Below are 14,066 nucleotides of genomic sequence, written 5' to 3'. Positions count from 1 at the left end.
CTAGTTCTTTGTTGCACCGGGATGGAGAACTTTCAGCACAGCCCTGCGTATCTGTTTGGTCTTCACACTGTAGATGATGGGGTTCATCACAGGGGGGATTAGCAGGTAGGCATTGGCAATCAGGGTATGTACATAAGGCGGGGCCCGTTGCCCAAATCTGTGAACAAACGACAGACTGATCAATGGAATATAGAAAATAGCAACAGCCCCAATATGGGAGATACATGTGCTGAAGGCTTTCTTCCTCTCTTCTGGGGATGCAATGCTGAGGACAGTCTTAATAATCAAACAGTAAGAAAGGAGAATGAAGATGGAGTCCACCCCAGCAGTGGTAATCAGGGCTGTCAACCCAGCTGCACTATTGATCCTGGTGTCTGTGCATGACAGCTTTATCACATCGGGGTGGAAACAATAGGAGTGATGAAGCACATGGCTGTGGCAGAATGATAGACGCTTTAGAAGCACTTGTATAGGTATTTGTACTAATGTCCCTCTGGTGATGATTGCTACTCCAATCTGTGCTATTTTAAGATCAGTTAAGATAGAGGCATATCTAAGAGGGTTAGAAATGGCCACAAAACGGTCAAAGGCCATAGCCAACAGCACTGAGGATTCCATGACAGTGAAAAGTTGAATGAAAAACATCTGTGACAAGCAGGCGTTAAAGCTGATCTCCCTGGCGTTGAACCAGAGTATACCCAACACGGTGACCAGAGTGGATATGGACAGGCCAAGGTCAGTGGTAGACAGCATGGAGAGGAAATAATACACGGGTTCGTGGAGGCTGGGCTGAGTGACAATGGCAAAGAGAATCAGGCTGTTTCCTGAGAGGGCAGTTATGTAGAGACAGCAGAAGAGAATGGAGATCCAGGTGTGGAAGGCTTCCAGTCCAGGAACACCAGTTAGCAGGAAAATGATGGAAGAGGATGTGGTATTCTGGAAAGTTGACATGTTGAACTCAAACTGCAGAATCTTAAGCGGGGTGTCCTTCCATGATAAAATGCCTTTATTTATTTTGAATTCAACATGAAAATAATCATTTCACCCAGGTAAAAATTTGTAAAGTTTGATATCTATATCAATATAGATTGGTTAAAAAAATAAAACTAAGACCACCCCAAACAAAGGAGCAGAAAATAGGAAATGAACAATTACAGGAATACAAAATTAGTATACAAGCTAATGGAACAGTCAATCTATTTAACTTCACATGGCTGTTGAGTGATATGGCTGGGGTTTCAGTCCTAGTGGACTTCCTATGGTAGACAGTTAATAAATATTTGTTGAAATGTGTTCAAAAAGTGGTATGAATTGTTAGACAAATAGGAAATGGTATATGTAGTGATTCTAAAACAGAAAATAAATTAAATTAGCTTCTGGAGGCCCAAAATGTAATCATCTCTTCAAATATGAGAAATTAACAAATTACAAATGAAACTATTTGAGTATGTAGGACCTACAACGTGAGTATTATGGACAGTTTGATATTACGAATTTTTATCCTTCATGCCAAGTCAATGTTTTAGGATCAAATATTCTAAACCTTGATTGGGTTCAAGCATAGGCTAATGCATTTACCAACTAAGTTACCATATGACACCTTACTAAACTGAGTGTGCCTGGATTTTCCTAGGTCTAAAGACATAATAATATATACACCCCATGGGATTACTATGAGGATTAATTTAGTTATTATCTGTGAAAAGCTCTGAAGAGTACCTCACTGTGGTAAAAGTTCACTAAATAATAGCTATTATCACTTCAAACAGTTAAAGTTAAATATTATACAATCATTTTTCTCCTTTCCTTTCCCACTTCTATTTGCACAGCCATCCCTACTTATCCACATGACTTATTATCTCAGAGCTAAAAGAAAAGATGAAAATATTATCTAAATCCATCTTGGGCAATGTCCACTGGTTAATAACTTTTCATGTGGTCACTTCTTCCTCCCTCCACAGCTATAATTTTCTCAACATTTCTTCATTCTTTCCTGATTGATAAAAAGAAGAACTTTTGCATCTTTCCAAAGACAACCTCAGCCTCTCCTTCAATTTTGGATATTACTTTAGTTTAACGTTAAATTATTGAGTGCACTCTGTAATCCAGACTATAGGGATACAGAATCAAATTAGCTATGACGCAGACCTTTGAGGATATTTAGGAAAGCATAGGATAGTTAGGAAAGCAACCCTGTAAACAAACAAAAAATGCAGTGTGATGTATACAATAACGGGTTTGTTTTTAAAATACAGAGGCTGTATTTATTAGAAAGTAGAGTGGGGAAAGGGTCAAGAAAGGCATCCATGAGAACATGAAGATGACTTGTGCAGGGGATGGTAGATAAAAATCACTAAGAAGATATTCTAGGCACGTCCAAGGCATGTCATTTCAGGTATTTTAGAAATGCCACTAAAGTGTGAGCTATGAAGTGCTAACAGTAGTGTTTAAAGGTGGCAGGGATGCAACATGGAATTATCACTCCACCTTTAAAAGGATAAGGAATGTGGATGTTTTCTAAACACTGAGCAAAGAATGAATACATAGATTTCTTTCTGCTTTAAGAAATAAACCCCAAAATTTTTCCTTCTTTCTTTCTTTTTTTTAAGTTTCTATTTCCTTTCATAACTAAAGTATATAAACATTCCAACTTCCTTCTTATTAACCCTGCCTCCATTTTGTATGTGTCTCCTTCCCTTAACCAACAACTTATTGAATATTTGTCTATCCTCATTTTCCTTGTTAATGGTTCACATCCATAGTTGAAATTTGCCTTGTTTTTGGACAGATACATCATCTGTTGCATTATTTGTCTATTTCTGCATAAAAACTACCACAAGTTTATTCTTTAAAACAAGACACATCCATTATTTCACATTTCAGTAAGTCAGATGTCTGAGCACAGCATAAGTAGGATGTCTGTTCAGGAGCTCACAAGTATAAAATTGAGGTTTCAGCCAGGATTGTGTTCCCATCTGGAGCTCAGGATCCTCTTCCAGACTCAGGTTGTTGGCAGAATTGAGTTCCTTGTGGTGTAGGATTGAGGTCTCCATTTTCTTGCTGGTTGTGTTGCCAGGGGTTGCTCTTAGCTCCTAGAGATTATCCTCAGTCCCAGCCATGTGGACCTCTTACAACATAAATTGTTGTCTCTTCTAATCCAGCAGGAGAAACTCTGCTGCATCTTGTCTCTTTTAAAGACTCTCATGATTAGGTCTGGCCCGCCCCGCATAATCTCCCTTTTGATTCACTCAAAGTCAAGGAATCAGCGATCTTTGTTACATCTGCAAACTTCCTTTGCCATATAATGCAACTTAATAACAGGAGTGATATTCCTCACATTCATAGGTTCACTCACACTTGAGAGCTGGGTTTTATACTAGACAAGTACACAGAAGGCAGGAGTCTTGAGGGACTTTTTAGAATTCTGCCTACCACAACTATCTAGGCCATCCAATATCCAAACTTATACAGGTTCAGCTTCTGAAATGGCCTTTGTTTGACCATCCTCATCCTCCATTTCCATTACTTCTATTTTACATAACACTCTCATTAGTTTTTAAAGGAGCTACAGCAATATTCTCATAAGTAGTTTCCCTGCCCTGTGTTTCAAGTTTTGCCGAATTATCATCATGATACCAGCCTGATGTCCCAAAAATACATCTCCACATCACTCCTCACACAGAGCTCTTCATTACCTTCTGCATGAAGTTAAACTCCTTTTCTCTATTACAGCCGTCAAGGATCTTCCCAATCTGACCAACATCTGCCTTTAGGGCTGTCTATCCTCTTCCCTGCCCCAGGAACCTTTTCATGCCGTCAACTTGTGCTTTTCCTACTTCACCAAACCACCAAATACAACACCTTCTTTCACATCATTGTACTTTCCTTAATTCATGTACTTCCCACTCTTCTTGAATGAGCCTACATTGTTTAGACTCATCATTTCCCCCTTAATCTATTTATAAATTCAACATTAACTTATTTACTTTAGGAAACATTTTGTGACATTACCTTCTCCACATGAAGTCCAAAGAAACCATTTCTTCTTCTGGAGTCACATCTTTTTTTTACTTTAACATTAGAATAGTGGTTATTTTATTGTGTAATCATAAATTATTTGAAAATATTCCTCTCTAACCAAAATAAGCTAGTGGAAGGGGGATCATTACTTTTCATCATTATATTCCAAATAACTTGCATTCTTTCTGTACAGTGTGGGACAATGATATAGACTTGATATACATTAAATCCGAGAGTTGTAAACCAAGGATTCTGGAAATATATCAGAACCTCAGTGCATTCCTGTTTTGCCTACTTAAGTCAAACTGTGTTTTCTGAAATTATACACGTGACTATTGGAATTATCTTACTGAGCTCTCCCTCATTCCCACAAACTGAGTTATGTCTGTATGTGTTTGTGCCTGTGTATGTGTGTGGTGTGCATGTTATAGTTTGGGGGTTTTTTGTTGTTGTTTTCTGAGGGCAGATTCTGTCCTTGTATTGTAGACTAAACATTATGTGCCCCCTGCCCCGTATGTTCACAATAGTTCTCTTCTTCTTATAAGATAATACTCCAACCTTACTCTAAGAGCTTGCTTCAGGTTCTGTGCAGGGCTATCTTGAGTTATCTCCTCTGATTATAGAAAGTGAGCAATATCATTGTAGGGTCAGGCAAACCTAGCTTCAAATCTTGGATCTGTCACCAACTAGCTGGTGCTCTCCAGATAATAACTTTACATCAGATATCACTTCTGTGAAATTGGAGCTCACCAATAGAATTAATTTGTACAGATTAAATGATATACCATTTGTAAAGCATCTAATATGCTGACTAGAACATGGGAAGCATTTAATAATGGTAAATGAGGAGGAGAATGAGGATGATGTTGGTGGCAGGTGATGGCAGTATGCCAGCTGATCTTGGCCAAGAGTTTTGAAATGTAGCACAACCCAAAACCTGTATCTAACCAATTGCATGGGCATACTAACAGCCTGCTCCAAGCAGCAAGACATATGGCCCATAGATCAACTGAACCCCATAAGTTATAATAAAATGTCCCTAGAGATACAGATTTCAGGAAAAAGATTTTCTTTGTTTTCCTTAGGCACCCACGAGAGCACTTTGCAGTTAATAAAATCTTCCTCATTCTTGAAGGAAACTATGTGTAAAGCTGATGTGTTTCCTGAATGTAGTAGTTTTACTTACAAAGGATAGAGATGTACTCTTTCCTGCCCTGTTTGCCAGGAAGGGACTGAAGAACTGGGGAGGTTTTCTACTCAGGCGTAGGTAGCATATATAAGGAGCCATGACTCAGGCTACCTGAAATCTCTTATCAGAAAACTCCTGGTGGACTTTTTTTGTGGCCCCCAGAGTGTGAAGCTTCCCAAGGGTTCATTCCACCTCATGGCTTCCTTCCCCTTCTACCTCATTACACTTACTTGTATGGGGACTAGTGTTATGGTTCTTTGATTTTATGTCTTGATTAAGTTTTGTTAAATTTGTGAATATAAAATTCCAGACAAAAACATCTGCTTTATGCACGAGCTCACTCACTACCCCCACATCTAGCTGATAAATATATCTTCCTCCAACATCATTTGGATGAATTTTTTGTTTTTTTTAGAAACCTCTTGGCTTCTGTCAAAAAAAAAAAACGCTTCATTAATTCTTTCATAAAACACTTTAAGACTATCACATTCCAGAGATTTGCACTGGTAATATGGAGAATAGAACAGAGTCACTTTCCTTCAAATGCTCAAAACTCAGTAAAGAAATACATGTAAAACTCAGTGATTGCAACAGGACACATTTACGATGAGAGCATAGAAGAGCACATATTTAAGCTGCAGGAATGTCAGCACCAGGTCAGTCAGAAGACAAGGGAGCATAGAGCGTGAAAGAACAGAGGTGACTAATGACATACTCAGCACACCTGGAGTCCTGAGTGCACTTGGGAGGGTAAGTGGCAAGTCATGAAGCCAAACAGGGAGGCGGGATCCATCTCATGGAAGTACTGTGATTCTAAGGCGTTTGAATCTAAATAACAGAATAGAAATTGCTCAGCATGGAATTTAATCTTTCTCTTTGGCTAGAAAAACACATTCTGCAGCTTCTCATGAAGCAACTGAGGAAGTTGGGCGCCTTATTCAAGGCTCCGTAGTATATTGCTGTTCTCTATTCAGTGTCAATATCAACCTGAGTGGTAAAAATATCAAATTTTCCCTCTAAGCCACAATATATCAGTTCTACAGAAATATCAGTTTCAGAAACATTCTCAAACAGAATTTCAATGTGCTATAAGGTCTTGGCAGAAAACCCATTACTTACTCTTCCAAATTCTACATCTGATTAACCAGACTTGTTTTCAGCCTTGTCTGAGACAGTCTTGAACAAGCATTGTTTTTCAAGGTCTAATTAAAAAAAGCAACATTTGCAAAAATGTATAGACCTCTGTAGTATAATCCCTGACAGTTATTTTTCCTTTTCTGTAATGCAAATAACTGATGTAAGCTATGATTGCCAAGGCATCTACTTCAAAGAGACATCCAATTCAGAAGATGTAAGTTATCTCAGAAAAAAAAACCCACATCACCAGCCAAAAGACTAGATAAAGAGCCAGGCTGCTCCCTACCTCATGTTTCCTTTATTTTAGGGATCTGGTTGATTTAGATAACTGACTATTTAGCCACTTTTTTGGTTGTTTTCTTCCTGTGCTTTAATCCCTGCTCTTATGTTTAAATTCACCAATAAAGAGTGAACCCATGAAAACCCAGGCCCCCACCCTTAACCCCAATAAAAGCGGAACCCCAGGCCTATGATTTTTCTCTACCCTTGACCTCCCTGTGTGACCCCAGGTGTGCCATGTTCTTTCCAGGACTTGTAAGTAATAAACCCTGTCTCTTTCTAAGTTCTTGATGGTTATTGCTGAAGAGCACCTTGCAGTTGTAGTAAGAACCACAAGGGCCAGTCCATCCACAATTTGGGTTATTGATAAGTTGAGACTGGCACAAAACAACCTCCATTTTGGATGGTGTAGAATTCACAGTGCAACACAGCTAGTAAAAAGCAGCAAAAAGTATAGCTTGTAAGATTAAAAAAAAATTTCTTACTTATGTAATTTTCTGTGAATGGTATCAATTTACAAACAAGAAAAAAGAATAGACTTTAAAATGGATCTTATTGGTGTACATATGACTGTAGTATGCAAAATTATATGTAATTGACACTTCATGAGTCATTTCTTATTGCAGTATGTCAGAGTTGTACCTTTCATAAGAACATTCTGTAACATATTTATTTTAAAACACACCCCAAAAATATGGTTGCCCCATTCTCAAAATTCTCCTCTTTCAAAACTATTCCTGGGGTCAGTCTGGTGGCGTACTGGTTAAGTTTGCACACTCTACCTCAGTGGCATGAAGTTCGCAGGTTCAGATCCCAGGCACGGACCTAGCACTACTCATCAAGCCATGCCATGGCAAGATCCCACATCCTTGCTCCCCAGGGATCAAATCCCATGATAGTTTTAAAGGGCTGTTGAAATTGGTTTGCTACTATTTTTTTGAGGATTGTTGCATCTATATTCATTAGAGATATCTGCCCATAGTTTTCTTTTCCTGTGGTTCTCTCTGGTTTTAGTATCAGGGTAATGCTGACCTCATAAAATGAGCTTAGAAGTAGTCGCTTCTCTTTAATCTTTTTGAAGAGTTTGAGATCGACTGGCATTAATTCTTCTTTAAATGTCTGGTAAAATTCACCAGTGCAGCCGTCTGGTCCTGAAAGTTTCTTTGTTGGAAGGTTTTTGATTACTGTTTTAATCTCCATGCTAGTTATATGTCTGTACAGGCTTCCTATTTCTTCAGGTTTACTTTCAGTAGGTTGTATGTTTCTTGGAATTTATCATTTCTTTTAGGTCATGCAGTTTGTTGGCATACAATTGTTCACAGTATTCTCTTATGATGCTTTTTATTTCTGCACCATTAGTTGTGATGTCTCTTCTTTCATTTCTGATATATTAGACTTTTGTTTTTATTTGTCTCAAGGGATTTTCTAATTTCTTTTATTTCATCTTTGACCCAATGGTTGCTCAAGACTGTGTTAATTTCCTCATTTTTGTGAAGTGTTCAGCTTCCCTTCTGCTATTAATTTCTAGTTTATTCCATTGTGGTCAGAAAAGATATTCAGTCTAACTTCAATATTCTCAAATTTGTTAAGACTTATTTTGAGACCTAACGTGTGATCTATCCTGGAGAAAGATATAGATGCACTTGAAAAGAATGTGTATTTAGCTGTTGTTGGTTGGAATGCTCTGTATGTGTCTGTTAGGTCCATTTGGTCTATAGTGTTGTTCAAGCTCTCTCTTGTCTTATTGATCCTCTGGTAGTTAAATCCAGTATTGAAAGTGGAGTAATGAAGCGTCCTATTTTTATTGTATTACTATCTATTTCTCCCTTCAGTTTCTCAGTGTTTGCTTTATATATTTAGGTGCTCTGATGTTGGCTACATATACATTTATAATTATTATATCTTTTTGGTGGATTGATCCTTTTATCATTATGTAATGTCCTTCTTTGTTTCTTAGGGTCATTTTTGACTTGAAGTCTGTTTTGTCTGATATAAGGTTAACACCCACAGTTCTCTTTTGGTTACTGTTTGCATAGAATAACTTTTTACATCTTTTCACTTTTAGTGTGTCCTTAAGTCTAAAGTGAGTTTCTTATAGGCAGCATATAGATAGATCATATTTTTTTATCCATTCAGCCACTCTTTCCTTTTGTTTGGGAAATATAATCCATTTACAGTTAAAGTGATTATTCATATGGAAGAATTACTATTGCCATTTTGTTAGTTATTTTCTGTTCATCTTGTAATTCCTTTGCTGTCTCCTCACTGTCTTCTTTGTATTTTGTTGATTTTTGTACTGATATGCTTTGATTTCTTTCTGTTTTTCTTTGTGTAAGTTCTACAGGTATTTTTGAATAGGGCTTACATAAACCATGTTATAACAGTCTAATTTAAGTTGATAATAACTTAAGTTCAATTGCATACAAAAATGTTACATTTTAAATCCTCCCCCCCATATACTTTATGTCATTGTTGTCATAATTTACATCTGTTCGTATTGTGTATGTTTAAGCATATTTGTGGTTATAGTTATTTTTAATGCTTTTCTCCCTTAACTTATATGTTTGAATTAAAAATGATTTACCCACTACCATTACACTAATACGGTATTCTTTATTTGTCTATATATCTGTTTGGTGTTTTTATATTTTCTATCTCTTTGTTGAAATATTCATTGTATTCATGCATTGTTCTCTTGAGCTCGATGAGCATCTGTATGACAGGCATTTTTAATTCTCTGTCAGGTAAAGTATCTAGCTCCATTTCATTAAGGTCAGTTTCCAAAGACTTATCTCGCTCCTTTGTTTGGAAGATCTTTGGCTGATTTTTCTTTCTCCTTGACTGTCTGTGTGAATGTCTGCACATTAGATAAAGCAGACCCCTCTCTCAGCCTTTACAGACTGGCTTGTAGAGAAGACAACCTCTACCAATGAGCCCAGGGAGAGATTCTGGGGGCCTCTATCAACTCTTTCCTTCCCCAGGGAAAAGCAGGTAGCTGGAGTTTCTTTCAGGTCACTCTGTGGTGAACCAGCAGGGTGAGCTAAGGAATCTGCTAGCCCAACCTGCTGACTTCTTTCTCTTCCAAGCTAGTAGACTGTAGTGAACCCATCCAAGCTCTAAGACTGACAGGAAAGAGGTCTGTCCTCCAGGAGTGCCCCTCAGAACAGTTGGGTAATTGTAAATATAGCTTTACTCTTTCCCAACCCAGAAGGAAGCTGAGAGGTGGGCCTTTTTATCCACTAATTCTCTGTTGAGCAGGATGGGGAACTATGGTGTTTGCAAGCCCAAGCTGCTGTCTTCATTCTCTCTCAGGCTGCCAGGCTGTGGACAACACATCCAAGCTCCATGACTGACAAGAGAGAGAGATCAGTCCTCTTGGAGCCCTCTTGAAGAAGTTGGTGTGCTGTCTGCAAGGCTGCACAATTTCACTCCCCAGAGGGGAGATGATAGCTGAATTTTTCCATCCACTTGTTCTGTACTGAGTAGCGTACAGAGTTATGGTGCCTGTGAGCTCAAACTGCAGTCTCCATTTTCCCCTAGACTGCTAGACTGTGGTGGGCCATACTCTTTTAATGTTTGTTTGCACATGTATGTATATATTCACATGAAATATATGCACAAACAATGATAAGTACCCAGTATGCTAATTAATCTGTTCTCTTAACAATGTATCACTTATATCTATATCAGTTTTAGCTTGTTGCATGATAGTTCATGTTTTATTTAACCAACGTCCTAAACTAATTGTTTAAGCAGTGTCCAGATTTTCATTGCAATGTATAATGATGTTTTGAACATCGCAATACAACTTTGCAATTTTGCCCATTATCCCCCTTTAGACACATATATAGAAGATGAATCACTATATATTGCATAATTAAAATATTAATGCATTTACCAAACTGACCTGAAAGACTCATTTAGATTTAGGGAAGTACCCTTTTGATTCACATTTCTTCTTGTTTATTGTGCTTATTCATGTTCCTCAGCCATGAATAATCTATTTTGGATAATAATAATCATTATCAATAAACTGTAAGAATTACAGAAACCTACACTTTCCTACTGATCTAAATTATATCAGACATACTTTGGGTAGCTACATACTCTAGAGGTGGTGAGGCATACTCTAGACCCCAAAATATGACTTTGTTGGCCCATGCCTGTAGACGTATTTTAACCATGGTCCTGTTATGTGCCAGGCGCAGTATTTGTGGAAGCTCCAGAAGCACACAAGTCACAATTCCTGCTCTCAGAGAATAACAGTCTAGAAGTGTGTAAATTGTAAGTTACTGGATGACCAGAATAGGGTCAAAGCGTGTATAAAGATGCTTTTTCCAGGAATAGATATAACTCACACTGATGATTGATCAAATATGAGTCAGAGAAGTCTTGGTAAAGAAATGGTACCCTGAAAATTTCCTAAGTTAGCTTGGAAAGAAATACTTTGAGCATAGCCTTGCGAATTTGCTTGGTCTTCACACTGTAGATAATGGGATTCATTACAGGAGGGATGAGCAGATAAACGTTGGCAATGAGAGTGTGTACAAGGGGAGGGGCATGCTTCCCAAATCTATGCACCAGTGACAAGCTGATCATGGGAATGTAGAAGATGGCAACGGCACTTACATGTGAGACACAGGTACCAAAGGCCTTCTTACGCTCCTCGGGGGAGGCAATGCTGAGCACAGAGTGGATGATCAGAACATAGGAGAGGAGGATCAAGATAGAGTCCAAGCCAGCAGTAGAGATGACAATGGTCAGGCCAAATGCACTGTTGATCTTGGTGTCTGTGCATGAAAGCTTCATCACATCAGGATGGAAACAATATGAATGGTGCAGAATACGACTATGGCAGAAGGACAGGTGCTTAAGGAGCAGGAGTAAAGGCACAAGAGCTGTTGTCCCCCTAATAACAATTGCAAAGCCCACTTTGATGATCCTTGAATTGGTTAATATTGTGGCATATCTCAGTGGGTTACAGATGGCAATGAAGCGGTCAAAGGCCATTGCCAGGAGTACTGAGGACTCCATGAATGTGAATCCATGGATAAAGAACATTTGGCCAATGCAGGCATCAAAGCTGATTTCTCGAGCATTGAACCAGAAAATGCCCAGCATGGTAACTAACGTGGAAAGGCACAGCCCTAGGTCCGTGAAGGATAGCATGGAGAGGAAATAGTACATGGGTTCATGGAGGCTGGACTCAGTGATGATGACAAGCAGGATCATGCCATTCCCAGAGATGGCAATGGCATAGAGACAACAGAACGGGATGGAGATCCAGGCATGGTAGATTTCCAAACCAGGGATGCCAGTAAGAAAGAAGACTGCAGGGTGGAAAATGCTCTGATTGAAGGATGGCATGATGAGTGAAGGGACAGATTTCCTTGGGAGACATGACAAGATTCTGTAAAAACAGGGAAGAAAAAATGTTTTCGCTCTCTTCTATATATCATACAATTTAGGATCACTCTTAAACCTTGTCCTATTCTTCAATGGAAGTACGCACCCAGTTATTCTTTTCTTTGATTTGGAGTTTACCTTTGGTGAAATAGGGAAAGAGATCACTAAATTGTGTGAGGACACCAGAGTTTTAGCAACAGTGCTACATGTTACATCTAGGCTTCAGTATATTTCCATAGAAATGTAAAAGAGGTCAGATTAGATAATGGTAACATATTTTCCAGTTCTATCATTCTATGTTCATGGGAAGACAGGATATTTCTGATTACCACAGGACAACACAAAAGGGAATTCGTCCTGCTTTTCTTCATTTCTCAGTTTCCAAGGCAAATACCCTTAAGAAGTCCAGCAAGATTTATAAGTCCTTGTGTACCCAATGAAAGGAAGCTAATAGAGATAATATTAAATACTTTGTAGTAAAATACTTTGGATTAAATAAATACACAACAGCTATTGATAAAAACTAAATGCTAGGAAAGAACCAATTCAATCTGTAAAAATATAGTGGGTGATAGTTGGTAAAGTGTTTGATTATATAGGTAGTAGTTGTGAATCTGTTATTGTTTAAGGGAAATTTTCCCTAAAGAAATATGGCCTAAAGTTAACCTTAACAAGAACAAAAGAACTCATTGCAAGCTAACAGATAATAATTGGACCAGAATTAACCTGAGTAAGATTCTTAATGTTCCATTTTGCAAAAGGGCACTGAAAATAAAGGGAAGGGTTTGGGGTTGGGAGTGTGGTCCCTCGGAAACCCTCATTGCGTCTGGTTCATCTCCACCCAGATGAAGGAGGACAGCTTTGCACCATCTCCTGTGTTTGAGGATATACCTATGTGTTGACCCAGATGAAGAAATCTGTAGGATCAAAGGAGTTACTCCATATTTATTGTTATCCTAAGTTTTCTGACATCCTATTTTTACATACAGAAAGAATGCTTGGTTTTTAAAATATGTTTTCCTCTTTAATTCACTCATGCATGCATTCTCTCAACACATATTTAAATACCAACAAAATCCCAGTGTGTGCAATGGACAGAATTAGAAGTAGACCTGGTACTCCAAGAAGGTCTGTCCATGAGGCTAGAAAATAACATATCTGAGTGTAAGTTCATTTGGTGAATTTCATTCCAACCCCTGAATGAACAGGCAGTGGCTTCAACTTGAGTGGGTATAATTGGTTACATGAAGAGTGATGATGAGGGCATTTGAGGAGAACAAAAGACAAAAATTTTCAATACAGGAAGCCTCTTGAAGGCTCACTAAAAAAATAATAATAATGGCTGGAAATTTTGAATTGAGAGGCAACATATAACAAAATAATATACATGGGTTTTGGTTCTGCCCTTGGAAGTCAGTTGGAAGACAAACCTCACTTTTTCACTTGCGACTTATATGTAAGAATTAGAAGGTATGGGTGACCTCAGCAACATGGCAGAGTGAGCTGTTCCCTTTGTCCTTCCCTTTTGAACTACAACTAAATGGACATTCACTGACCAACAGAGGAAGCCCATACAGCACAAGAGGATGCCTGAGAGACACACGCAGCTATACATCTGAGGATGGATGGACTGGCTCCCCAGGAAGTGGTAGAGATAGGTGAGCATGCCCTGCTCTCCTCTAGTAGCCCTGTGCACGCACACAAATGCTTTCCAGCCTGGTGCAAGTGCCCTGAAAGTGGGAACATTCACCAGGGCAACTGTAGGAGGAGGCTATGGTAATCCTTAGCGTACACTCATGATTGCCCTCCCGGTGAGGAAGGGAAGCTCATCATGCCCCTGTGCCACCAAGGAGTGGCCTTAGCTTGCTCCAGCACGGAAGCCTCACCCACCAAGCACAGCAGCCCTGTGGACTGTAAACAGAGACTGCAGTAGATCTACAGATTGGGGCAAGCACACCTCTGGCCTCTGTGAGTACTCATAGTGCTGCCGAGCCCCCAAAGAGGGAACATGTCCTGGGTGGGTGTGAGGAGAGGT

General features: G+C 38.9%; 2 protein-coding genes across 3 annotated transcripts; both read right to left on the bottom strand.

Annotated features, from left to right (window-relative positions):
* OR51F23F (olfactory receptor family 51 subfamily F member 23F) lies at positions 1–951 on the bottom strand. The gene has a single exon (NM_001391296.1). It carries the CDS (start codon positions 949–951, stop codon positions 1–3), a length of 951 nt encoding a protein of 316 aa, NP_001378225.1.
* A 10,096-nt stretch (positions 952–11,047) lies between these two features.
* Positions 11,048–12,324, bottom strand: OR51F5 (olfactory receptor family 51 subfamily F member 5). Of its 2 annotated transcripts, XM_070272172.1 has the most exons (2): positions 12,270–12,324; positions 11,048–11,958 (listed from the first exon to the last, which is right to left on the bottom strand). In XM_070272172.1, exons 1-2 carry the CDS (start codon positions 12,322–12,324, stop codon positions 11,048–11,050), a joined length of 966 nt encoding a protein of 321 aa, XP_070128273.1. The 2 variants fall into 2 exon arrangements, with proteins under 2 accessions (XP_070128273.1, NP_001378222.1); NM_001391293.1 differs by lacking the exon at positions 12,270–12,324 and having other exon boundaries at positions 11,048–11,992.
* Positions 12,325–14,066: the final 1,742 nt, after the last annotated feature.

This window comes from Equus caballus, chromosome 7 (genome assembly GCF_041296265.1).
Source record: "Equus caballus isolate H_3958 breed thoroughbred chromosome 7, TB-T2T, whole genome shotgun sequence".
Taxonomy (NCBI): domain Eukaryota; kingdom Metazoa; phylum Chordata; class Mammalia; order Perissodactyla; family Equidae; genus Equus; species Equus caballus.
The sequence above is the reverse complement of the archived record's forward strand: the minus strand, read 5'-3'. Positions and strand labels throughout refer to the sequence as shown.

Excerpts from the sequence above, each read along its gene's own strand:
- OR51F23F (NM_001391296.1), bottom strand. The coding sequence starts at position 951 with ATGTCAACTTTCCAGAATACCACATCCTCTTCCATCATTTTCCTGCTA.
- OR51F5 (XM_070272172.1), bottom strand. The coding sequence starts at position 12,324 with ATGATAGAACTGGAAAATATGTTACCATTATCTAATCTGACCTCTTTT. Across the intron at positions 11,959-12,269 it reads TCTGACCTCTTTTACATTTC|CAGTCTTCTTTCTTACTGGC; the intron begins TATGGAAATATA and ends TTTTCCACCCTG.